A 17715-nucleotide genomic window follows, 5' to 3' on the forward strand; every position below is an offset into this window, starting at 1 on the left:
CAAGCACTCACACATAAGGCAGTATTCAAGGGTCACCTGTATGTGTCTTACATACAAGCACTCACACATAAGGCAGTATTCAAGGGTCATCTGTATGTGTCTTAAATGTAAGCACTCACACATAAGGTGGTATTCAAGGGTCATCTGTATGTGTCTTATATGCAAGCACTCACACATAAGGTGGTATTCAAGGGTCATCTGTATGTGTCTTATATGCAAACAGTACAGTATTGCATTATCTCTGAGATGGCTGCCATTCTGGTACTAATTTCATTCAGTACAGGTCATAACAAATCATTAAGAAAACTCAATGTCAAAGTCACCATTCATGGAGCAGGAGTAGCAATAACAATATTTTCAAGATGCCAATATGGTGGTCATGTTGGATGTCATATCAACACTTTTCATACAGGACCATCAACATGTTAAAAGCAGTCTTGTAGTAAGAATCACATGTTGATATGACTATATGTTCCTGAGGTAAGATATTACTTCATTCAAGACAATTTACATACTCTTTCAGTGGAAATACCATGTCAATATAACAGGAGCAACAATTAAGAACTTAAATATGACAACTGTAGTGCCCATATTGAATGTCAAATAAGCTCACTTTTCATCTTAAACCTGTCTTCTATCTCAAGGTCATCTTGAACCTGTCTTCTATCTCAAGGTGAAATGGGGCATTTTGTTCCTATCTCCATCTGGGTCAACATGACTTTATGATTGTGAATCGGTCATCATGTCTCCACTCATAGGGAAGTGGGGGCAGTACTAACCCATTGTTCCTCTATTTGGAGAGAAAAACTGACAAATTCCTCTCAATGCAGGAGGAGATAAGTTACAGCAACTCTACTTTTTCTTTGATATTATGGATGGAAGGGATGACATGGGTCTATAGCTATGAGAAAGTCAGCTATGCAGTCATTTGAGGAAAGGCAGACATGGTCAACTCACCATTGGGTGGTGAGGTCCTCAAGCCCCTTAGGTATTGCACAGGAACATAGAGAAGGGGTTGTCAACATAATCTCCATAGGGATTGAACAGTAATATGCGGTTGGGTATCATCCTAATCCACTTTCCTACACCAATGGTCATAACCCAGTGCCTAGCACTAATGACCAGTGCCAAATCCCACTGATCAGTGACCAGCGCTTTGTGACTGTTTCTTGATGCATTTTCTGGTGACCATTGCTAGGTGCCTGGTGAACAGTAATCAGGGAATGATTGGTCAGTTGGTGATGGCCTAAAGGAGGAGACCATTTGGAATTAAAGTTTGAATGAATGAGATCATCTTGATCTGTAAACATGTAGGCAGGATTCGCTACTGGGAGATCAGATCAGCACCATTTTAATTTAGGATCAACTACACATCATGAGAAGACCTTTGCCTAAAACCCCAAAGCCAAAGTGACTACCCATTCTGGAGTAGTGACAAAAATTCAAAAATTGCCCTGGCAGCCATATTTGATGTTGGACAGGTGTTGGGAGGTGGGGCCATTTTCACTTTGGACCAAGCAGACCTAATGTGAATATGCATGTCAAGTTTTAAGACAGTTTTCCCACTCAATATTGACAGATCTACTTATTATAAGTACTTCCTGATTTCAATCAGATTGGATTGGCACTATTTTCAATTAAGACCAATTACATATTGTAAGATATCTTATTATAGTGCAAACTCCATGTCAAGATGAACATCTGTTCAGAAGATGCAATGATAACCTGACATGAGAAGTCTTATTATAGTGCAATCTCCATGTCAAGAAGCAATGATAACCTGACATCATGAGAAGTCTTTGGGTAAAAGCCTCATCCCTATCCATTAGTGAAAAGTTCTGATAACAAGATTTAAAAAATGGCCACTATGGTGGTCATACTAGATATTTTATTTAAGACCAATTAGATCCAAGAATAATTTTGTAAAGTTTCATAGCAACACTCCCCATGGTTTGAGATGGGTAGCAATAACATTCACAGACAGATTCCAGGCTATTGCATAAGCTCTTCTGGTTTAAGAACATCAAAACTAAAAGTAAAGCCAGGCATCGAAGTGACCCAAAGTCAAAGCCTAGCAGAATAACCAGTACTGAAGGCAATGGTTTAAAGAATGTATGACTGCCATGATGAAAACCAGTAATTGTATTCTGACATGAAAAAAAATATTTATGACAGTCTCTTCCACAGTCTACTACTGGCACTAATTTCCACACTTTACCATTGACACTAATTTCCTCACTTTACCATTGGCACTCATTTCCACACTTTACCACTGGCACTCATTTCCACAGTTTGCTAGAAATTCTTGTAATAACTGATTACTCTCACTGTGGCTGCAATTACCAATGAGAAGTTTTAATTTCACCACTTCATGATTTTGTCACAGCAATTATCCCAATAGCTTCAGAGTAGTTATAATAAACTTGTGCTAATGGATGAATCTACAATAACAATACAATACATAAGCTCTTCTGGACCTTTGCCAGTAAAGATAAAAATAAAGATAGGCAAACAAGTGAATTAACTCTGGTTATAATAACTGATTACCAGCAACTGTCAAAATAATAACACCAAAGCAAACATTATTGATGAGAATAATTCATAAAGGTTACACGTTTTAAGAACTGAATTAAATCCTATAATCCATGGTCTGGATATCAAAATCACTTACCATGTCTGGTGTTCTACATTCCTGCAAAGTGATCAGGGTAAAAGCTGTCAGAAAGAGGTGGCCTGTATCTGTACCCTAAATATAGGAAAAAGCCAGGAATAAAAATGATCTAACTGTTAAAACACACAAAATATCTTTAACAGCAAAGAATGGCATATCATTATAATGAAGGTGACATATATTCAAATTAATTCAAAAAGAAATGTGAACACCACATCATAAAGATAATTTTGTTCTTCACACTTTACTTTTAGGTATTTTCAGCTGAGTAGCATTTAACAAGGTTGCAACTCAGATGAACTGAATAAAGGCAAGTGTAGAGCAAGTAAGCAGATGGACAGGATGGTGTCAACATTTCTTTGTTAATATTATCCATATGCTGAATTGATTTTCAACAAGATTTGATACCAAACCATCTCTTTTTTAAGTTCACAGGCAAAATGGACCATTAGCATTATCACATATTTGACAGAGTTATGGCACTTTGTGTGCAAAAATGCACCCAAATGATCTGCTATATGCTGTGGTGTTAACAAATTTATGAACTTGTACCATTTTTATTTAATTATCATACATGCCAACCCCGAGAGAGGTATACACGTAATTTTTGCAAACACAAGTTAGCCTAAATAAATCCATTCAAAACTTAAACGCATTCTTGTGATGTCATTTTGAACTTGTGGGTCAGCTTGTACACAGGTCATGCACTTTTTAGTGTTTATTCTTATTCAGTTGGGGGTGGTGGCTTGTACACAAATGAGCTTATATGCAAGTATATACAGCAATATACATTTATTAGACTTTCATTCTCAATTAGTTTCTTAATATAAATAGTAGAAAGAGTCACATTTTCATCTTTACAATAGCCTGAGAAATAGGAAACAATCAGCTTATTTGCTTACATATAAATTAAACCCTGCCTCTCCAGCATCCAACACGTATCTCGCAATGGAGATGAATCTACAGTAACAGTGTGAGTACAATGATTTGTCAACATTTTTGATGATAGCCATAATACATACTAGGATCCACTACAAGTGCAAGAGCAGTTGCATTAACCAGATTCAACTGCTGGAAGTAAAAAAATTGCAAGAATTCATAGAGAAGCAAAATCTTTGTAAGCATTTACATCTTTACATTATGACCACAAAAATGACCAAGTTTCATGGCAATCCATCAAAAACTGGTACCAGTTGCACTAAAACATTGTCGTTCACTGCATCTAGCTGTCCAATTAAAAATGGGCAATAACTCTTAAAAGAATCACAGAAGCAACAAGATTGTAAACATGTGCATCTTTATATTATAAGCCCAACACTGATAAAGTGTCACAGCAATCCATAAAAACTGGGGGGGGGGGAGTCCAGTTGCACTGTCATGCACTGCATTAAGATACAAGACAAAAAGGGCAATAACTAACAAAAACTGCATGAGCAAAGTAATTTGTTGCCATGATCATCTTTAGGTGTGGACAATTCTATTTACCAGGTTTCATGACAGTTCATCATAAACTACTGAGACTTGCTGTGCTATTAAGTTACAGGATAAAAACATAGTTTAGACATTTCCAAATAGTTGTTTCTCAAGGACTTTCTAAAGACTTCTGAAAATTTTCAAGGTATATTCTTTCTAATTGAAATGGAACTTCCCATTTCATATTTTGCTTACATGGAAAGGTACAAAAGCAAAAATCATAAGCAGACCGTTACAGCAAAAGAATGTTATTCCATCTGGTAACTACCTGTGTTGTGTGTCATTTGATCTGCAGTGTTATCCATTCTAATTTATTTATTCATGACTAAATTGCAAGGCATTCCGTAACTGTCAGTAGCCAGGTAATTTACCCATAAGTGAAGTTTCATCATTTCAAATTCTTGCCTTGAATTAGCACTTAAATAAGCCTCCCTGTAGAGTTAATCAACATGAATCAATACTGTAATCTGGAGTCATGGGATACAAAACATATGGACACTTAATTTTACCTGCATTTGTCTATGGTACACATGAAATTCCTCTTTAAACCTGCTTGCTAACCATTCCAAACCTGGCCAGATATCATCTTCCTGTTTTAAAACATCACTGAGTTTATCCACTTGACAGAACACCTTCAGTACAAAAGCTGTCAACCTGGAATGGTTAATTCATTGTGAATTATCAAGGATGTATGACTGTAATGGGGTTACTTGGGGTTGGGCTTAGGGATGGGATTGGGAAGATCAAGTTGTATGACTCTGATGAGGTCAGTTGATACTGGGTTTAGGAAGTCAGCAAGATCAAGTTTGTATGACTGTAATGGGGTTACTTGGGGTTGGGCTTAGGGATGGGATTGGGAAGATCAAGTTGTATGACTCTCATGGGGTCAGTTGAAATTGGGTTTGGGAAGTCAGCAAGATCAAGTTTGTATGACTGTGATGGGGTCATTTGGTATGGGTTTAGGAAGTCAGCAAGATCAAGTTTGTATGATTGTGATGGGGTCATTTCGTATTGGGTTAAGGAAGTCCGCAAGATCAAGTTTATATGACTGTGATGGGGTCATTTGGTATTGGGTTTAGGAAGTCAGCAAGATCAAGTCTGTATGACTGTGATGGGGTCATTTGGTATTGGGTTAGGGAAGTCCGCAAGATCAAGTCTGTATGACTGAAATGGGGTTACTTGGGGTTGGGCTTAAAGATGGGATTGGGAAGATCAAGTTGTATGACTTTCATGGGGTCGGTTGATATTGGGTTTGGGAAGTCAGCAAGATCAAGTTTGTATGACTGTGATGGGGTCATTTGGTATGGGTTTAGGAAGTCAGCAAGATCAAGTTTGTATGACTGTGATGGGGTCATTTGGCATTGGGTTAGGGAACTCAGCAAGATCAAGGTTGTATGATTGTGATGGGGTCATTTGGTATTGGGTTAGGGAAGTCCGCAAGATCAAGTTTGTATGACTGTGATGGGGTCATTTGGTATTGGGTTTAGGAAGTCAGCAAGATCAAGTCTGTATGACAGTGATGGGGTCATTTGGTATTGGGTTTAGAAGTCAGCAAGATCAAGGTTGTATGACTGTGATGGGGTCATTTGGTATTGGGTCTGGGAAGTCAGCAAGATCAAGGTTGTATGACTGTGATGGGATCATTTGGTATTGGGTTAGGGAAGTCAGCAAGATCAAGGTTGCATGACTGATGGGGTCATTTGGTATTGGGTTAGGGAAGTCAGCAAGATCAAGGTTATATGACTGTGATGGGGTCATTTGGTATTGGGTCTGGGAAGTCAGCAAGATCAAGTTTGTATGACTGTGATGGGATCATTTGGTACAGTGTTTGGGAAGTCAGCAAGATCAAGTTTGTATGACTGTGATGGGGTCATTTAGTATTGGGTTTGGGAAGTCAGCAAGATCAAGTTTGTATGACTGTGATGGGATCATTTGGTATTGGGTTAGGGAAGTCAGCAAGATCAAGGTTGTATGATTGTGATGGGGTCATTTGGTATTGGGTCTGGAAAGTCAGCAAGATCAAGTTTGTATGACTGTGATGGGGTCATTTAGTATTGGGTTTGGGAAGTCAGCAAGATCAAGGTTGTATGATTGTGATGGGGTAATTTGGTATTGGGTTTGGGAAGTCAGCAAGATCAAGTTTGTATGACTGTGATGGGGTCATTTAGGATTGGGTTTGGGAAGTCAGCAAGATCAAGTTTGTATGACTGTGATGGTGTCATTTGGTATTGGGTTTGGGAAGTCAGCAAGATCAAGGTTGTATGATTGTGATGGGGTCATTTGGTATTGGGTCTGGGAAGTCAGCACGATCAAGTTTGTATGACTGTGATGGGGTCATTTGGTATTGGGTTAGGGAAGTCAGCAAGATCAAGGTTGTATGATTGTGATGGGGTCATTTGGTATTGGGTTTGGGAAGTCAGCAAGATCAAGTTTGTATGACTGTGATGGGGTCATTTGGTATTGGGTTTGGGAAGTCAGCAAGATCAAGTTTGTATGACTGATGGGGTCATTTGGTATTGGGTTTGGGAAGTCAGCAAGATCAAGTTTGTGTGACTGTGATGGGGTCATTTGGTATTGGGTTTGGGAAGTCAGCAAGATCAAGGTTGTATGATTGTGATGGGGTCATTTGGTATTGGGTCTGGGAAGTCAGCAAGATCAAGTTTGTATGACTGTGATGGGGTCATTTGGTATTGGGTTTGGGAAGTCAGCAAGATCAAGGTTGTATGATTGTGATGGGGTCATTTGGTATTGGGGTCATTTGGTATTGGGTTTGGGAAGTCAGCAAGATCAAGGTTGTATGACTGTGATGGAGTCATTTGGTATTGGGTTTGGGAAGTCAGCAAGATCAAGGTTGTATGATTGTGATGGGGTCATTTGGTATTGGGTCTGGGAAGTCAGCAAGATCAAGGTTGTATGATTGTGATGGGGTCACTGAGGTTAGGGTTGGGAAGTTAGTAATATCAAAGTTGTATGATTGAGATGGTTGGGCTCACTTGGGGCTGGGGTTAGAAAGTTGTCAAGAGAAAGAATGCATGATTGTGATGGGGTCACTAGGGGTTGGGAAGTTGTCAAAATCAAGGTTATAAGATCATGATGAGGTCACTTGGAAATTTGGTTTGTGAAAGATTGAGATGGGGTCACTTGAAGCTGGGGTTGGGGTTGGGGTTGGGATTGAAAGGTTGCCAAGATCCAGGTTATGATTGTAATGCGGATACCTTTTCAGGTTGGGTTTGTCAAGGTCAAGGTTGCATTATCTCAAAGAGTATTTTAACTTATAGTTCATTGTTAAACATGTTTTCTATTCTTGTCTTTCTCTGTTTTTCTGACAGTGTGTGTGGATGTGTTTGTTTTGGATTTTTAACATAGCTTTAACAATTTTCCAGTCATATTGCAAAGATGTCTGCAGTGTGGCAGTTTGTTGTGATATCTAGCACTGGGGCATCATGCTGCAGACACGCAGCATCATGTCCCACCCAGTAACATCAGTAACATTATCCTGACACCAGGCTGACCAATTCTAACACTAACCTCTTAATGCTGAGTGCCAAGCAAGGCAGATGCAAGTACCATTTTTATAAGTCTTTTGTATGGCAGGGCAAGGGTTTGAACCCACAACCCCTGCATCCAAGGTGGATGCTCTAACCATTTAGGCCACTGGAGGGATCTCTGTTGTTCTAATATATATATATATATATATATATATATATATATATATATATATATATATATATATATATATATATATACTATATAGAAACGTATAACTTAATGGAGATTAAAGTACAAATATAAAGATATGGGATGAACAAAGATCTGGTGCAAACTGAATAATTAAAGCAGCCTATGCTACACTGAAAGCTGATATGGCAAATCAATGGTTTCAAAAAATAATGGATGGAATAAGAAGTATGAAAATATTGTGCATTCCTTTACATTTTGTACAATCATGACTTGTAAGGGCTGAACATTTATTTTCTAACATTTATATTGTATAAGTCACAAAGAAAAAGCAATTATACAAAACATTCATTTACAGTGACAATTATTGCCATTAACCTTTGAGAATACACTGTTGTTAACTAAGATAAAGGAAACCCTACTGAAATGTTACCTCTCTACTCCTAACATAATCCTTCAATCTGTTTTGCCTGAATGTTGCTGTATTTGTTTCTTCTTAATCAACAAAGCAAGAATTGAAGAAAAATATGTTTAAAATTTTAATTTCTGTACAATATAAAAGACATCAACTTATTTGTCATTGTTCCAGTCTCTCTCTATTTTCCCTGACATCTCCTCAGAGTAAAGGTGACATTAATATTGCTGAAATTTTTGTCTAATTCCATCTCAAACTTACATGAAATACATTTGGAATTAAATTTTAAATGGGTATCACTCATTGAGGTCATATTGCTACTTATTGAATAGGCAAACTTTTTAAATTGCTTAATCAATAATTTCTGTGAAACAAACCTAGAAAAAATGCCACTTTTCAGTTTTTGTACCGTAAATTGAGACAACAAAATGAGTATTTTCACTTGAAATTACTGCTCCAGCAATATACGTCTACAGTTACAGATGTTCTTTTCTATACTGATGGCACAAGAAACATGTTGGAGTTCAAGTTAAGGACAGTAACAGAGTCTCTAATGTTGGAATATCTAACTTACATTAATTTAAGCTGGAATTTGGTTTTAAAAAATAGCACCAGAGAGGCATTGTTTTAATTAAATTTACACATACATGTACATTGTATTGCATTCAGAAACAATGTTTTTCTTCTTACAGTCAATGTTGTTGACCTTTGACCTTTTGAATCCAAAACTGATCTGCTTCTCCCTTATCCCAATTTCATGCTATCCACAAAGTCTGGTCCACATCTTGTTCACATCTGGAAACCATTTTTCTTCAATCAGCCACAGTCATTTTGACCTTTAATGCCAAACAGGGTTCTTCCTCATCACAAGTGGTATTAGTCATCCATACAATTTTTGGTAACTGTAGATGGTGTAGAACTTTATATACTATGCAGAAATCAATATTCTTCTCTTGGTCTTTTGGTCACAGTCCTAGAACCAACTATACAAATCTGACATTCTCAGATTCTCAAAGCTACTATCAGATAGTTTCTCTTCAAAATGCACCATAATCTAAATCTGTGCAATCTGTTTTATTTCCTTATTCTATACACATGAGCTGTCTAATTTTCATTGCTTAAATTTGGATCCATTTTTAATTTCAGACTAATACATTTTTTCATAACTTAATCATTCATTAAAAAATGAAAGTATTGACTTTGTCTCTGTTTTGATAGTGTCTATGATTATATTTCGAATTTACTTGTTTTTGTTTTCAGAAGTGTTTTCATTGAGATTAAAAAAGAAGATGCTTTCATGCTGAAGGAAACCAATCCTACTAAATATATTTGAAGAAATTAATTATAGTTAAGTTTTCATCCAAGGAGAAATCTTTGGATGCTCTACTGGCTCAAAAAGAATTTCCAAAATTTCATGATAGGACTATTTCTCCTTTTAGCTGCTGAGTATGATAACTGAAACCATCTCTGATACTCCTGTGAAAGTCGAACATACCAAATTTGGAAACAAACAATTTTCCTTTGCTGAGTTAATATGTTCACACTATACCAAGCCTAGTGAAACATGTTTTATTATGACATGTGACCTTCAACCTGATATGACAGACAAGAAAATCAATCGACTTGTCTCACTGTCAAGATATAATCACATGCAATCAATTTGTTTCAGACAATGTCAAGATATAACCACATGCAATCAACTTGTCTCAATGTCAAGATATAATCACATGGTACCAACTTGCCCCAGATAATGTCAAGATACAACCTTATAAAATCAACTTGCCTCAATGTCAAGATATAACCACATGGTATCAACTTGATCCAAACAATGTCAAGATACAACCATATAAAATCAACTTGCCTCAATGTCAAGATATAGCCACATGCTTTCAGCTTGCCCCAGACAATGTCAAGATACAACCATATAAAATCAACCTGCCTCAATGTCAAGATATAACCACATGCTATCAACTTGCCCCAGCCAATGTCAAGATACAACCATATAAAATCAACTTGCCTCAATGTCAAGATATATACACACACACACACACACACACACACACACACACATATATATATATATATATATATATATATATACACACACAAACACAAGTTATTGTATTCATAAGATCACTGAAATATGACTACATAAGCAATCGCCTTACCCCAAGGTCAATTACATATGGTTGCCATAACTCTTTCACAAAAGTGTGGATGTTAATAAAAAAAAACATCAATGCCAACATTCATGCAAGAGGATTAATAACAAGGTTTTCAAGATGGCTGTGCTATGCTGGAGGTTAGATTTATTAGAACTAGCTACAACACTAGCGTTTTAGCGAAAACCCAATGTTAAAATGACTTTCATTCTGGTGTAGCCAAATAAAGATTTTATGGATGGCCACTATGGTAGGCATTTTGATGGTTGCATCAGCATAATTCTAATACAGGCACAACTATATATTGCAAGAAAGAAGTAGCTGTTTAAATTTAGAAAGAAAAAAAATTAAGTAATAACACCCATTCTTGTGAAAATACGATGTTATTACAGCCATCTCTTTAGATGTCATCACAAGAAGATTAAGCTACCAAGTTATATGTCTGATCAACATCAATTTCATTTAGGACCAACTGAATGTGATAAGAAATATGTATTAACTTGAACACAGTGGGACTGAAATTTGAAACTGAACTCAATGAAGCAATTGTATGATGATTAACACCCAAGGAAATCCTTGACTTTTTGAAGGAATGTGGTTTGAATAACAAATTTTGATTACTTTCCAATTTTATTCTGCATATCATTTACATAATTTTAACACCTTTATCCTGTTTTATCTTGTTATGCTTCATTTTTACATTTGGATGGCTCTATCTTCTGAGCAGTTTTTGTGCAATTCTTCATTTTGACATTTTTCAAACTTTATTTTGAAGTGGCACCATAAATCCACTACTGTGCTGAGGTGTCTTTAAATGCTATTACTACACACATCTTGTAAAAATTCCACATAGCTATGGCCATACATTTAGCAGACTGAAGTTGTAAAAAGATTTGGCAGCCATGTTGGATGTCTGGTAGGCACAATATAAAGTAGATAGCATGTGTGTTTTAGTGAAAAACTTATGTAGATATAGAAGGACTAGTAACAAAATGAATTTCAAGGTGTCCACTGTGGCAGCCATCCTTTATAACTGGCATGCATTATTTTGATTTAGAAGCAAATAGACTTAACAAGTCTTGGTGAAAAACTTACTTCAATATGATCTTCCTTCAGGAAGAGTAGCAATAACAAGCTTTCCAAGATGGCCAACATGGTGGCCTTATTGGGTGTCAGATTCATACCATTTTCATTTAAGACAAACTAGTTACAATAAGAAGCCTTTCAGTAAAATTCCCACATTGAAATAACCATCCATTATGGGTGAGTAGCCATCACCAGATTCCCAAGATGGCCAATGAAGCAGTCATACTAGATGTAAAAGCAGCATCATTTCTATTTAGGGCCAACTAACAGGTCTTCTGGTGAAAACCCCATACCAACAGGACCTTTTGTTCAGAAGCAGTAAGAACAAGATTTTCAAGATGTTCCCCACTCGGTTTTCTCAATGTCCTGCGAGGATGGTATCGTTTCATATTGTTATGAAGGTCCCTCAATAATCTGCACACTCGCTTATAGGGCAGTCTACGTTTTTGGATCCCATTATGCACGAGTTATCGAGGGAGAGGTGTATCTATTCATGAACATTTTTGCAGTAGAATAAATTCAACACAGTTAATCATTAATCAGAGTTAATGTAAATATTATCAAAGTTTAAAGGCACCTCAGCAAAATATTCACTAATGGTGTCAATCAGAGCCCGCTAAATTATTATCATAGAAGCACGACAATGGAAAGTTCTTTTAGGCAGGCATTAAGTCACACTACGTATTCATTTACGATATCCTAGTACACACTTCAATGACTAATATTTAAGTTGAAAAGGAAAATTAAGTATGGCGTGGAGAGCTAAGCATCCTCTGAATCTGTCAGGATTATTAGATAGTCCTGCATTAGATATGGCCACCATTACCAAAGACAGGAAATCCTCTGAACAACCTCTAACAGTACACTCAACTGATACTCATAGCTTCAATGACTTTCAAATATAAAGAGTTGTGATTTGTACATTTAGAGAATCTATTGGCATTTTTCAGTTTTCAATGTCCATTGCCAGCAACTGATTGAAAGCTTTAAATACAGATGATGTAAATTAAGTTCACTTATTTCAAATAAAAAACTAAAGTCTACAGAAATCAACAGTCCTACTTTGTCACACTTTGATTTTTAATAGCTGAGGATAATTATTGAATATTGGCAGTTAAATCCAATGGAATCATGTTACACAATGTCTGATTTATGTTGCTTTAATTCTTAAAAGTATTTTTATTGGGGGCTAGTGAGATGTGGTCTTTGAAAGAATGTTTAATGTAGCTCAAAAAAACTATAAAGACTTGAACATGTCGATCACAAATGTTTCACTTATGAATGAAACAATTTGAGTATCATTTCAGATTTGGGAACCATGACATTATAAAATGCCGTTAAAGAAGATTATATCTCAATTCTAAGTAAATTCTCTAGTTACTCAACCTGCTGACAGTATGCATGATGGTATAAAAAGTATATCTCAATTCTAAGTAAATTCTCTAGTTACTCAACCTGCTGTCAGTATGCCTGATGGTATCAAAATTATACCCAATCTTGCATTTCTTAACAAACATCTCTACCTCTACAAAGTTCCTTCAAACTGACTCAGTTTTTCTGGAAATGATGAAAATAGATTTTCAATATGGTTATGGATGCCACATCACTGGTAGTAGAGTTACATACAGACACAATTTTGACACAGTGTCTTAACAAACATTCATACAAAGTTTGGATCAGACTGGATCAGCCATTCTAGAGAAGAATTTGAAAAATGGGTTTTAAGCTAGCTGCTATGAATCCACAATGTTATTTGGGGAGCCACCGGAGGCAAAATGTTAAACAGCATGTCCTAACAAACAACTCTACTAAGTTTACTTCAGACGGGCTCTACTTTTCTAGAGAAGGTAAAAGAAAAGATTTTTATATTTACTACAAAAGCTACATCAAGACCTTTAGAGTCACTTAGAATGCAATTTTGAAGAATCATTTTTGACCAAATCATCCCTGTTTGATTAAAATCAACCGAACCATTCTAAAGAAACCAAAAAAAAAAAAAAAAAAAAACAAGTTTTCTAAAGATTGCAAAGTAAGCCACAAAGTTTAGCCCCTCTAAACAAAATTTTCACACAGAATGTCCTGAGAAAGATGTGTACCAAGTTTGAGCACAACCAGCTTAGCTGTCCTGGACAAGAAGTTGAAAATAGGTTTTCCCTATGGCTGTTAGAACCAAAACCATTGCTTGAGAAGCCACCCTGGAATTTTGAACAAGCATGCTCTAAATAATATTTGTGACAAGTTTTACAGAAATTAGTTCAGCTGTTCAAGAGATGATGTTGAAAACATTTCCCCACCCCCAAACACTAAGAAAAAGCTTATCCTAACAAACTGACTTGACTCTTCTGAAAACGTGGCGGAAAACAGATTTTCTATATTGTTACAATCGGAACAACACTAATGCTAGGCTCCCTCCCTGAAACAATTTTGATAAAGACAAAATATCACTCAACAATTTAAGAACAGCTGGTTTGCTCTTTTCCAGAATCCCTATTTGAACAAACAAAATGTGTCAAGAGCAAACATGTCCTTTATAGTATGATATTAATAAAAGATTCTTGGTTTGAAGCTGCCAAGTCAACCAGCCAATATAAATCAGTATTTGTGTGTAATTTGGATTTTTAATGTAGCTTTAAAAATCTTTCAGTCATATCTCTATGATGTCTGCAGTGTGGCAGTTTATAATGATGTCTAACACTGGGGAATCATACTGCAGACATGTAGCATCATGTCCCACCCAACACATTGTTCTGACACCAGCACTAACCTCTTAATGCTGAGCGCCAAGCAAGGTAGCTGCTAGTACCATTTTTATCAGTCTTTGGTATGACTTGGCCTGGGGTTCGAACCCATGGCCTCCTGCATCTGAGGCATATGTTCAAACCACTAGGCCACAAGAGCGGTCACATAAGTCAGTAAAAGCTCAACAGAAAACAATGAAAGTGAAACTTAACCTTCATCTTCTTTATGATAAGACTCGTGCAAAATTTAGTGTATATCCATTAAATGCTTCAAGTTACTGTATAAAAATTAAATTCTGTGTAGACATCACATATAGACATAAGTAATACTATATATGCCTCCAAACAATATGGCAGTAATACCAAATATAACTCCAAGAATATAGCAGGGGCACAAAACCTTCCTGCTGCCCACTTACCATGTACTTGCATTTGTGTAAGTCCAAACAGAGTATGATCCATCTGCTTTCTTATACTTCTTTACCTGCTGAATTCCTGTAATTGAATAGAAGAAAATGAGGAATGGAAAAAAGTTCTTGTCCTTCTAGTTAAATTACACTAAACTAAAGGGTGTGGAATGGTAATAAAGTTCATGTTCTCTGAGTTACATTAGAGTCTAGACAAAGGAATGTGGAATAGTAAAAAAGTTCTTCCTTTGAGTACATTACACTAGACCAATGGGTGATGTGCAATTGTAAAAGAAATTGTCCTTGGAGTTACATTACACTGGAGTAAAAGGTGGTGCAGAATGGGAAATAAAAGGCTTTGCTCTTTGAGGTACACTAAAGGGTTGGGAATGGTAATAAAGTTCGTGTTCTTTGAGTTGCATTACACTAGATTAAAGGGTGGTGTGGAAAGGTAGAAAAAGACCTAGTTCGATGAGTTACATTATGCTAGACTAAAATATGGCGTGGAATGTTAAACAAGTTCTTGTCCTTTGAGTTACATTATACTAAACAAAAGGATGGTGTGGAATAGTAAAATACGGTCTTAACCTAAGAGTTACATTACACTAGACTTAGGAGTGGTGTGTAATGGTAACAAACTTCTTGTCCTCTGAGTTACATTACACTTAACTAATGGGTGTGGAATTGTAAAAAATTTCCCATCACTGAGTCATATTACAATAGATGAAGGGGTGGTGTGGAATTGTAAAGTTCTTGCCCTCTGAGTTACATTACACAAGACTAAGGGGTAGCGTGGAATGGTAAAAAAGGTCTTGTCCTTTTAGATACATTACACTCAACTTAGCGGTGATGTGGAATAAAGATGCCAAACGGTACCCGGATACTTGGGTACCCACTCATTCATGATAACCCAGGTAATACAATTGGCAATCGGGTACCCTTTAAAAAAAAAAACAAAAAAAAACCAACCAACAAACCATGTTTTCAAGTTCAAATCAAGGCATAGAATAAAGATTACATGAGGCTCATGTCATGTGCACATTTATTCATTATCACAGGGGCTCGTATCATTGCTTACAATTAACTTGTTATACATGCACAGTATAATAATACAGCAGAGGACACTTCTCTCCTTTCTCATGAGACTTACTTAATAAACATCAATGCTGATATTTCGTGCTAAATTTCACATAACATCATAAATTTGGTACTGATTCTTAGTTCAGGCATTTGACTTTCTATGCCTTTCCAAAGTTTGGCTTACTATCATACATTTAAGGAATGCCAGAACATTTTCAATTGCTACCGCTTAACACTGCCATGATTGCACTTGCTTAATGTGCAAGTGCAACTCTCTGACGGGAATACTGACCTCTCATTGGCCAAAGGAAAATTTCCAGATTTTCTGTTTATAGTATTACATGAAACAGTTCCAAGAAAACAGATGAGTTTCTTTAATGTGAAACCACTTATCACAGATTCATTCCATTTGATACCCACATATGTAGCGGACCAGTCTAAATTGAAAATAAATGGCGCCAAATAAAGGTAACAAACGGGCTTTATCATTGTAACTGATGGATGTTATATGACTGAAAAATGTAAGAGAAGAGGATATTGTTAAGCTGCATACAGAAATGGGCAAATCAATAGCACTTGAACAATTTTGAAACAAGAATTCAAAAGTAAAATAATATAGCGGTCATCATGTGTGGACTTTATGAATATTTGCGAAAGTTACTGATGATAATGTAGACTACTTAATTTGAGTGTCATGCATAAATAATTTACCAGTTTCTTTTGTGTCTTTTCTTTTGTACTAACTACTAATCAACATCGATTTAGCCAATATGTGACAAGAATTTTCACTGTAGATCCAGGTAAGTAGCAAACATAAATGTGTTTTTCATACAGTTTTCTTAATTATGGCATGTAATATATAGATTGTTCTTTTTATGCTCAGATTATGCTTTTTTGCCACTTAAATTAGTAATAATTATGACTATACCACTCTTGGGGGTTGACATGTATGTACCTATAGCAAAGCAGTTCAGATTCACAGTTAATACAGTTTCCCTTTGATAGGTTACCCAGATAACCGATTGTTAGGTGCAACAGGTTCCCGGTAGAAATTTCCCAAAATACTGACATCTCTGTTTAATGGCCAAATCCTCAATTTATAAATGTGATTGTGATAATTGTCAATAAAGTGTTTTCCGATGAAGTTGTTCACTTTTTTGTATAAATTACCTTTATTTTCAAGAAACTCAACTTCTGAAAGATCATTATTCCAACTGCCTTCAACAAGCTTCACATGTACATAAAACCATTTTGTACTATGCCACTCCATTTTGTTGTTGATTCAATTCACAACCAAAACACTATAAATAAGACTTTATGAGCATTTTAATATGTACCTTTACAACTACTTTCGATCTCCAAATTTGTTATGCTTATGTTGATATCAAGATTTAAAAAAGTATATGTTGAAAGAAACTTAGGTTCAGACATCCACAAGCTGTAACAGGCATATTCAGTATAGAATGAGGTATTACGACCACAGTCATATTCAGGAAGGATAAAATGGGTTAATACCACTGTCACATTAGCAAATGGACATATGTTTGTTAGTCTGAGGTTAGTTTTCACAGCAACTTCAAGAGCATGTGTACCTTTTATCAAAACAAGCCAGCTACAATCTTTTATAAATGCAACGTATATAAGCAATGAAATCTTATCGTTACATTTTAAGTTATCATTTATTGGAGCAAATTCATTGTGTCATGCAAGTTTTGTTTTCTGCAGGAAAAAAGTAACTTTATTGATGCTAACTTTGGCTACCAAAGGTGGAGTAAAAAGCAAATTAAATTTACATTCTCCTGAAATAAATTTTATCTGGCTGTTAAGGAAATTGAAAGTGGGGCATCTTGCAAAGATGTGTGTGAGAAATTTTCACTTAAACATAACACTCTGTCAGGATGACTAAAACAGAAGAAGCTTGCTTACAATTCATTACTATTGTTATCCCCCATCCCCACCCATGTTGCTAAAAACATACAATTTTAATTAATTTTAATTTTAATTT

At 36.0% G+C, this 17715-nt stretch overlaps 1 protein-coding gene across 1 annotated transcript in view; it reads right to left on the reverse strand.

Annotated features, from left to right (window-relative positions):
* Positions 1–17715, reverse strand: part of LOC149801054 (complement C3-like) — a 351345-nt gene that overhangs the window by 113377 nt on the left and 220253 nt on the right. The window contains exons 24-26 of the mRNA XM_089955088.1: positions 14643–14718; positions 4654–4798; positions 2672–2746 (exon numbers count right to left, since the gene is read on the reverse strand). Coding sequence (XP_089811214.1) covers positions 2672–2746; positions 4654–4798; positions 14643–14718 — 296 coding nt within the window. The remainder of the gene's footprint in view (positions 1–2671; positions 2747–4653; positions 4799–14642; positions 14719–17715) is intronic.

The sequence above is a fragment of the Sinohyriopsis cumingii genome, chromosome 4, assembly GCF_028554795.1.
Source record: "Sinohyriopsis cumingii isolate HCF-2022 chromosome 4, ASM2855479v2, whole genome shotgun sequence".
In the NCBI taxonomy this organism is placed as follows: domain Eukaryota; kingdom Metazoa; phylum Mollusca; class Bivalvia; order Unionida; family Unionidae; genus Sinohyriopsis; species Sinohyriopsis cumingii.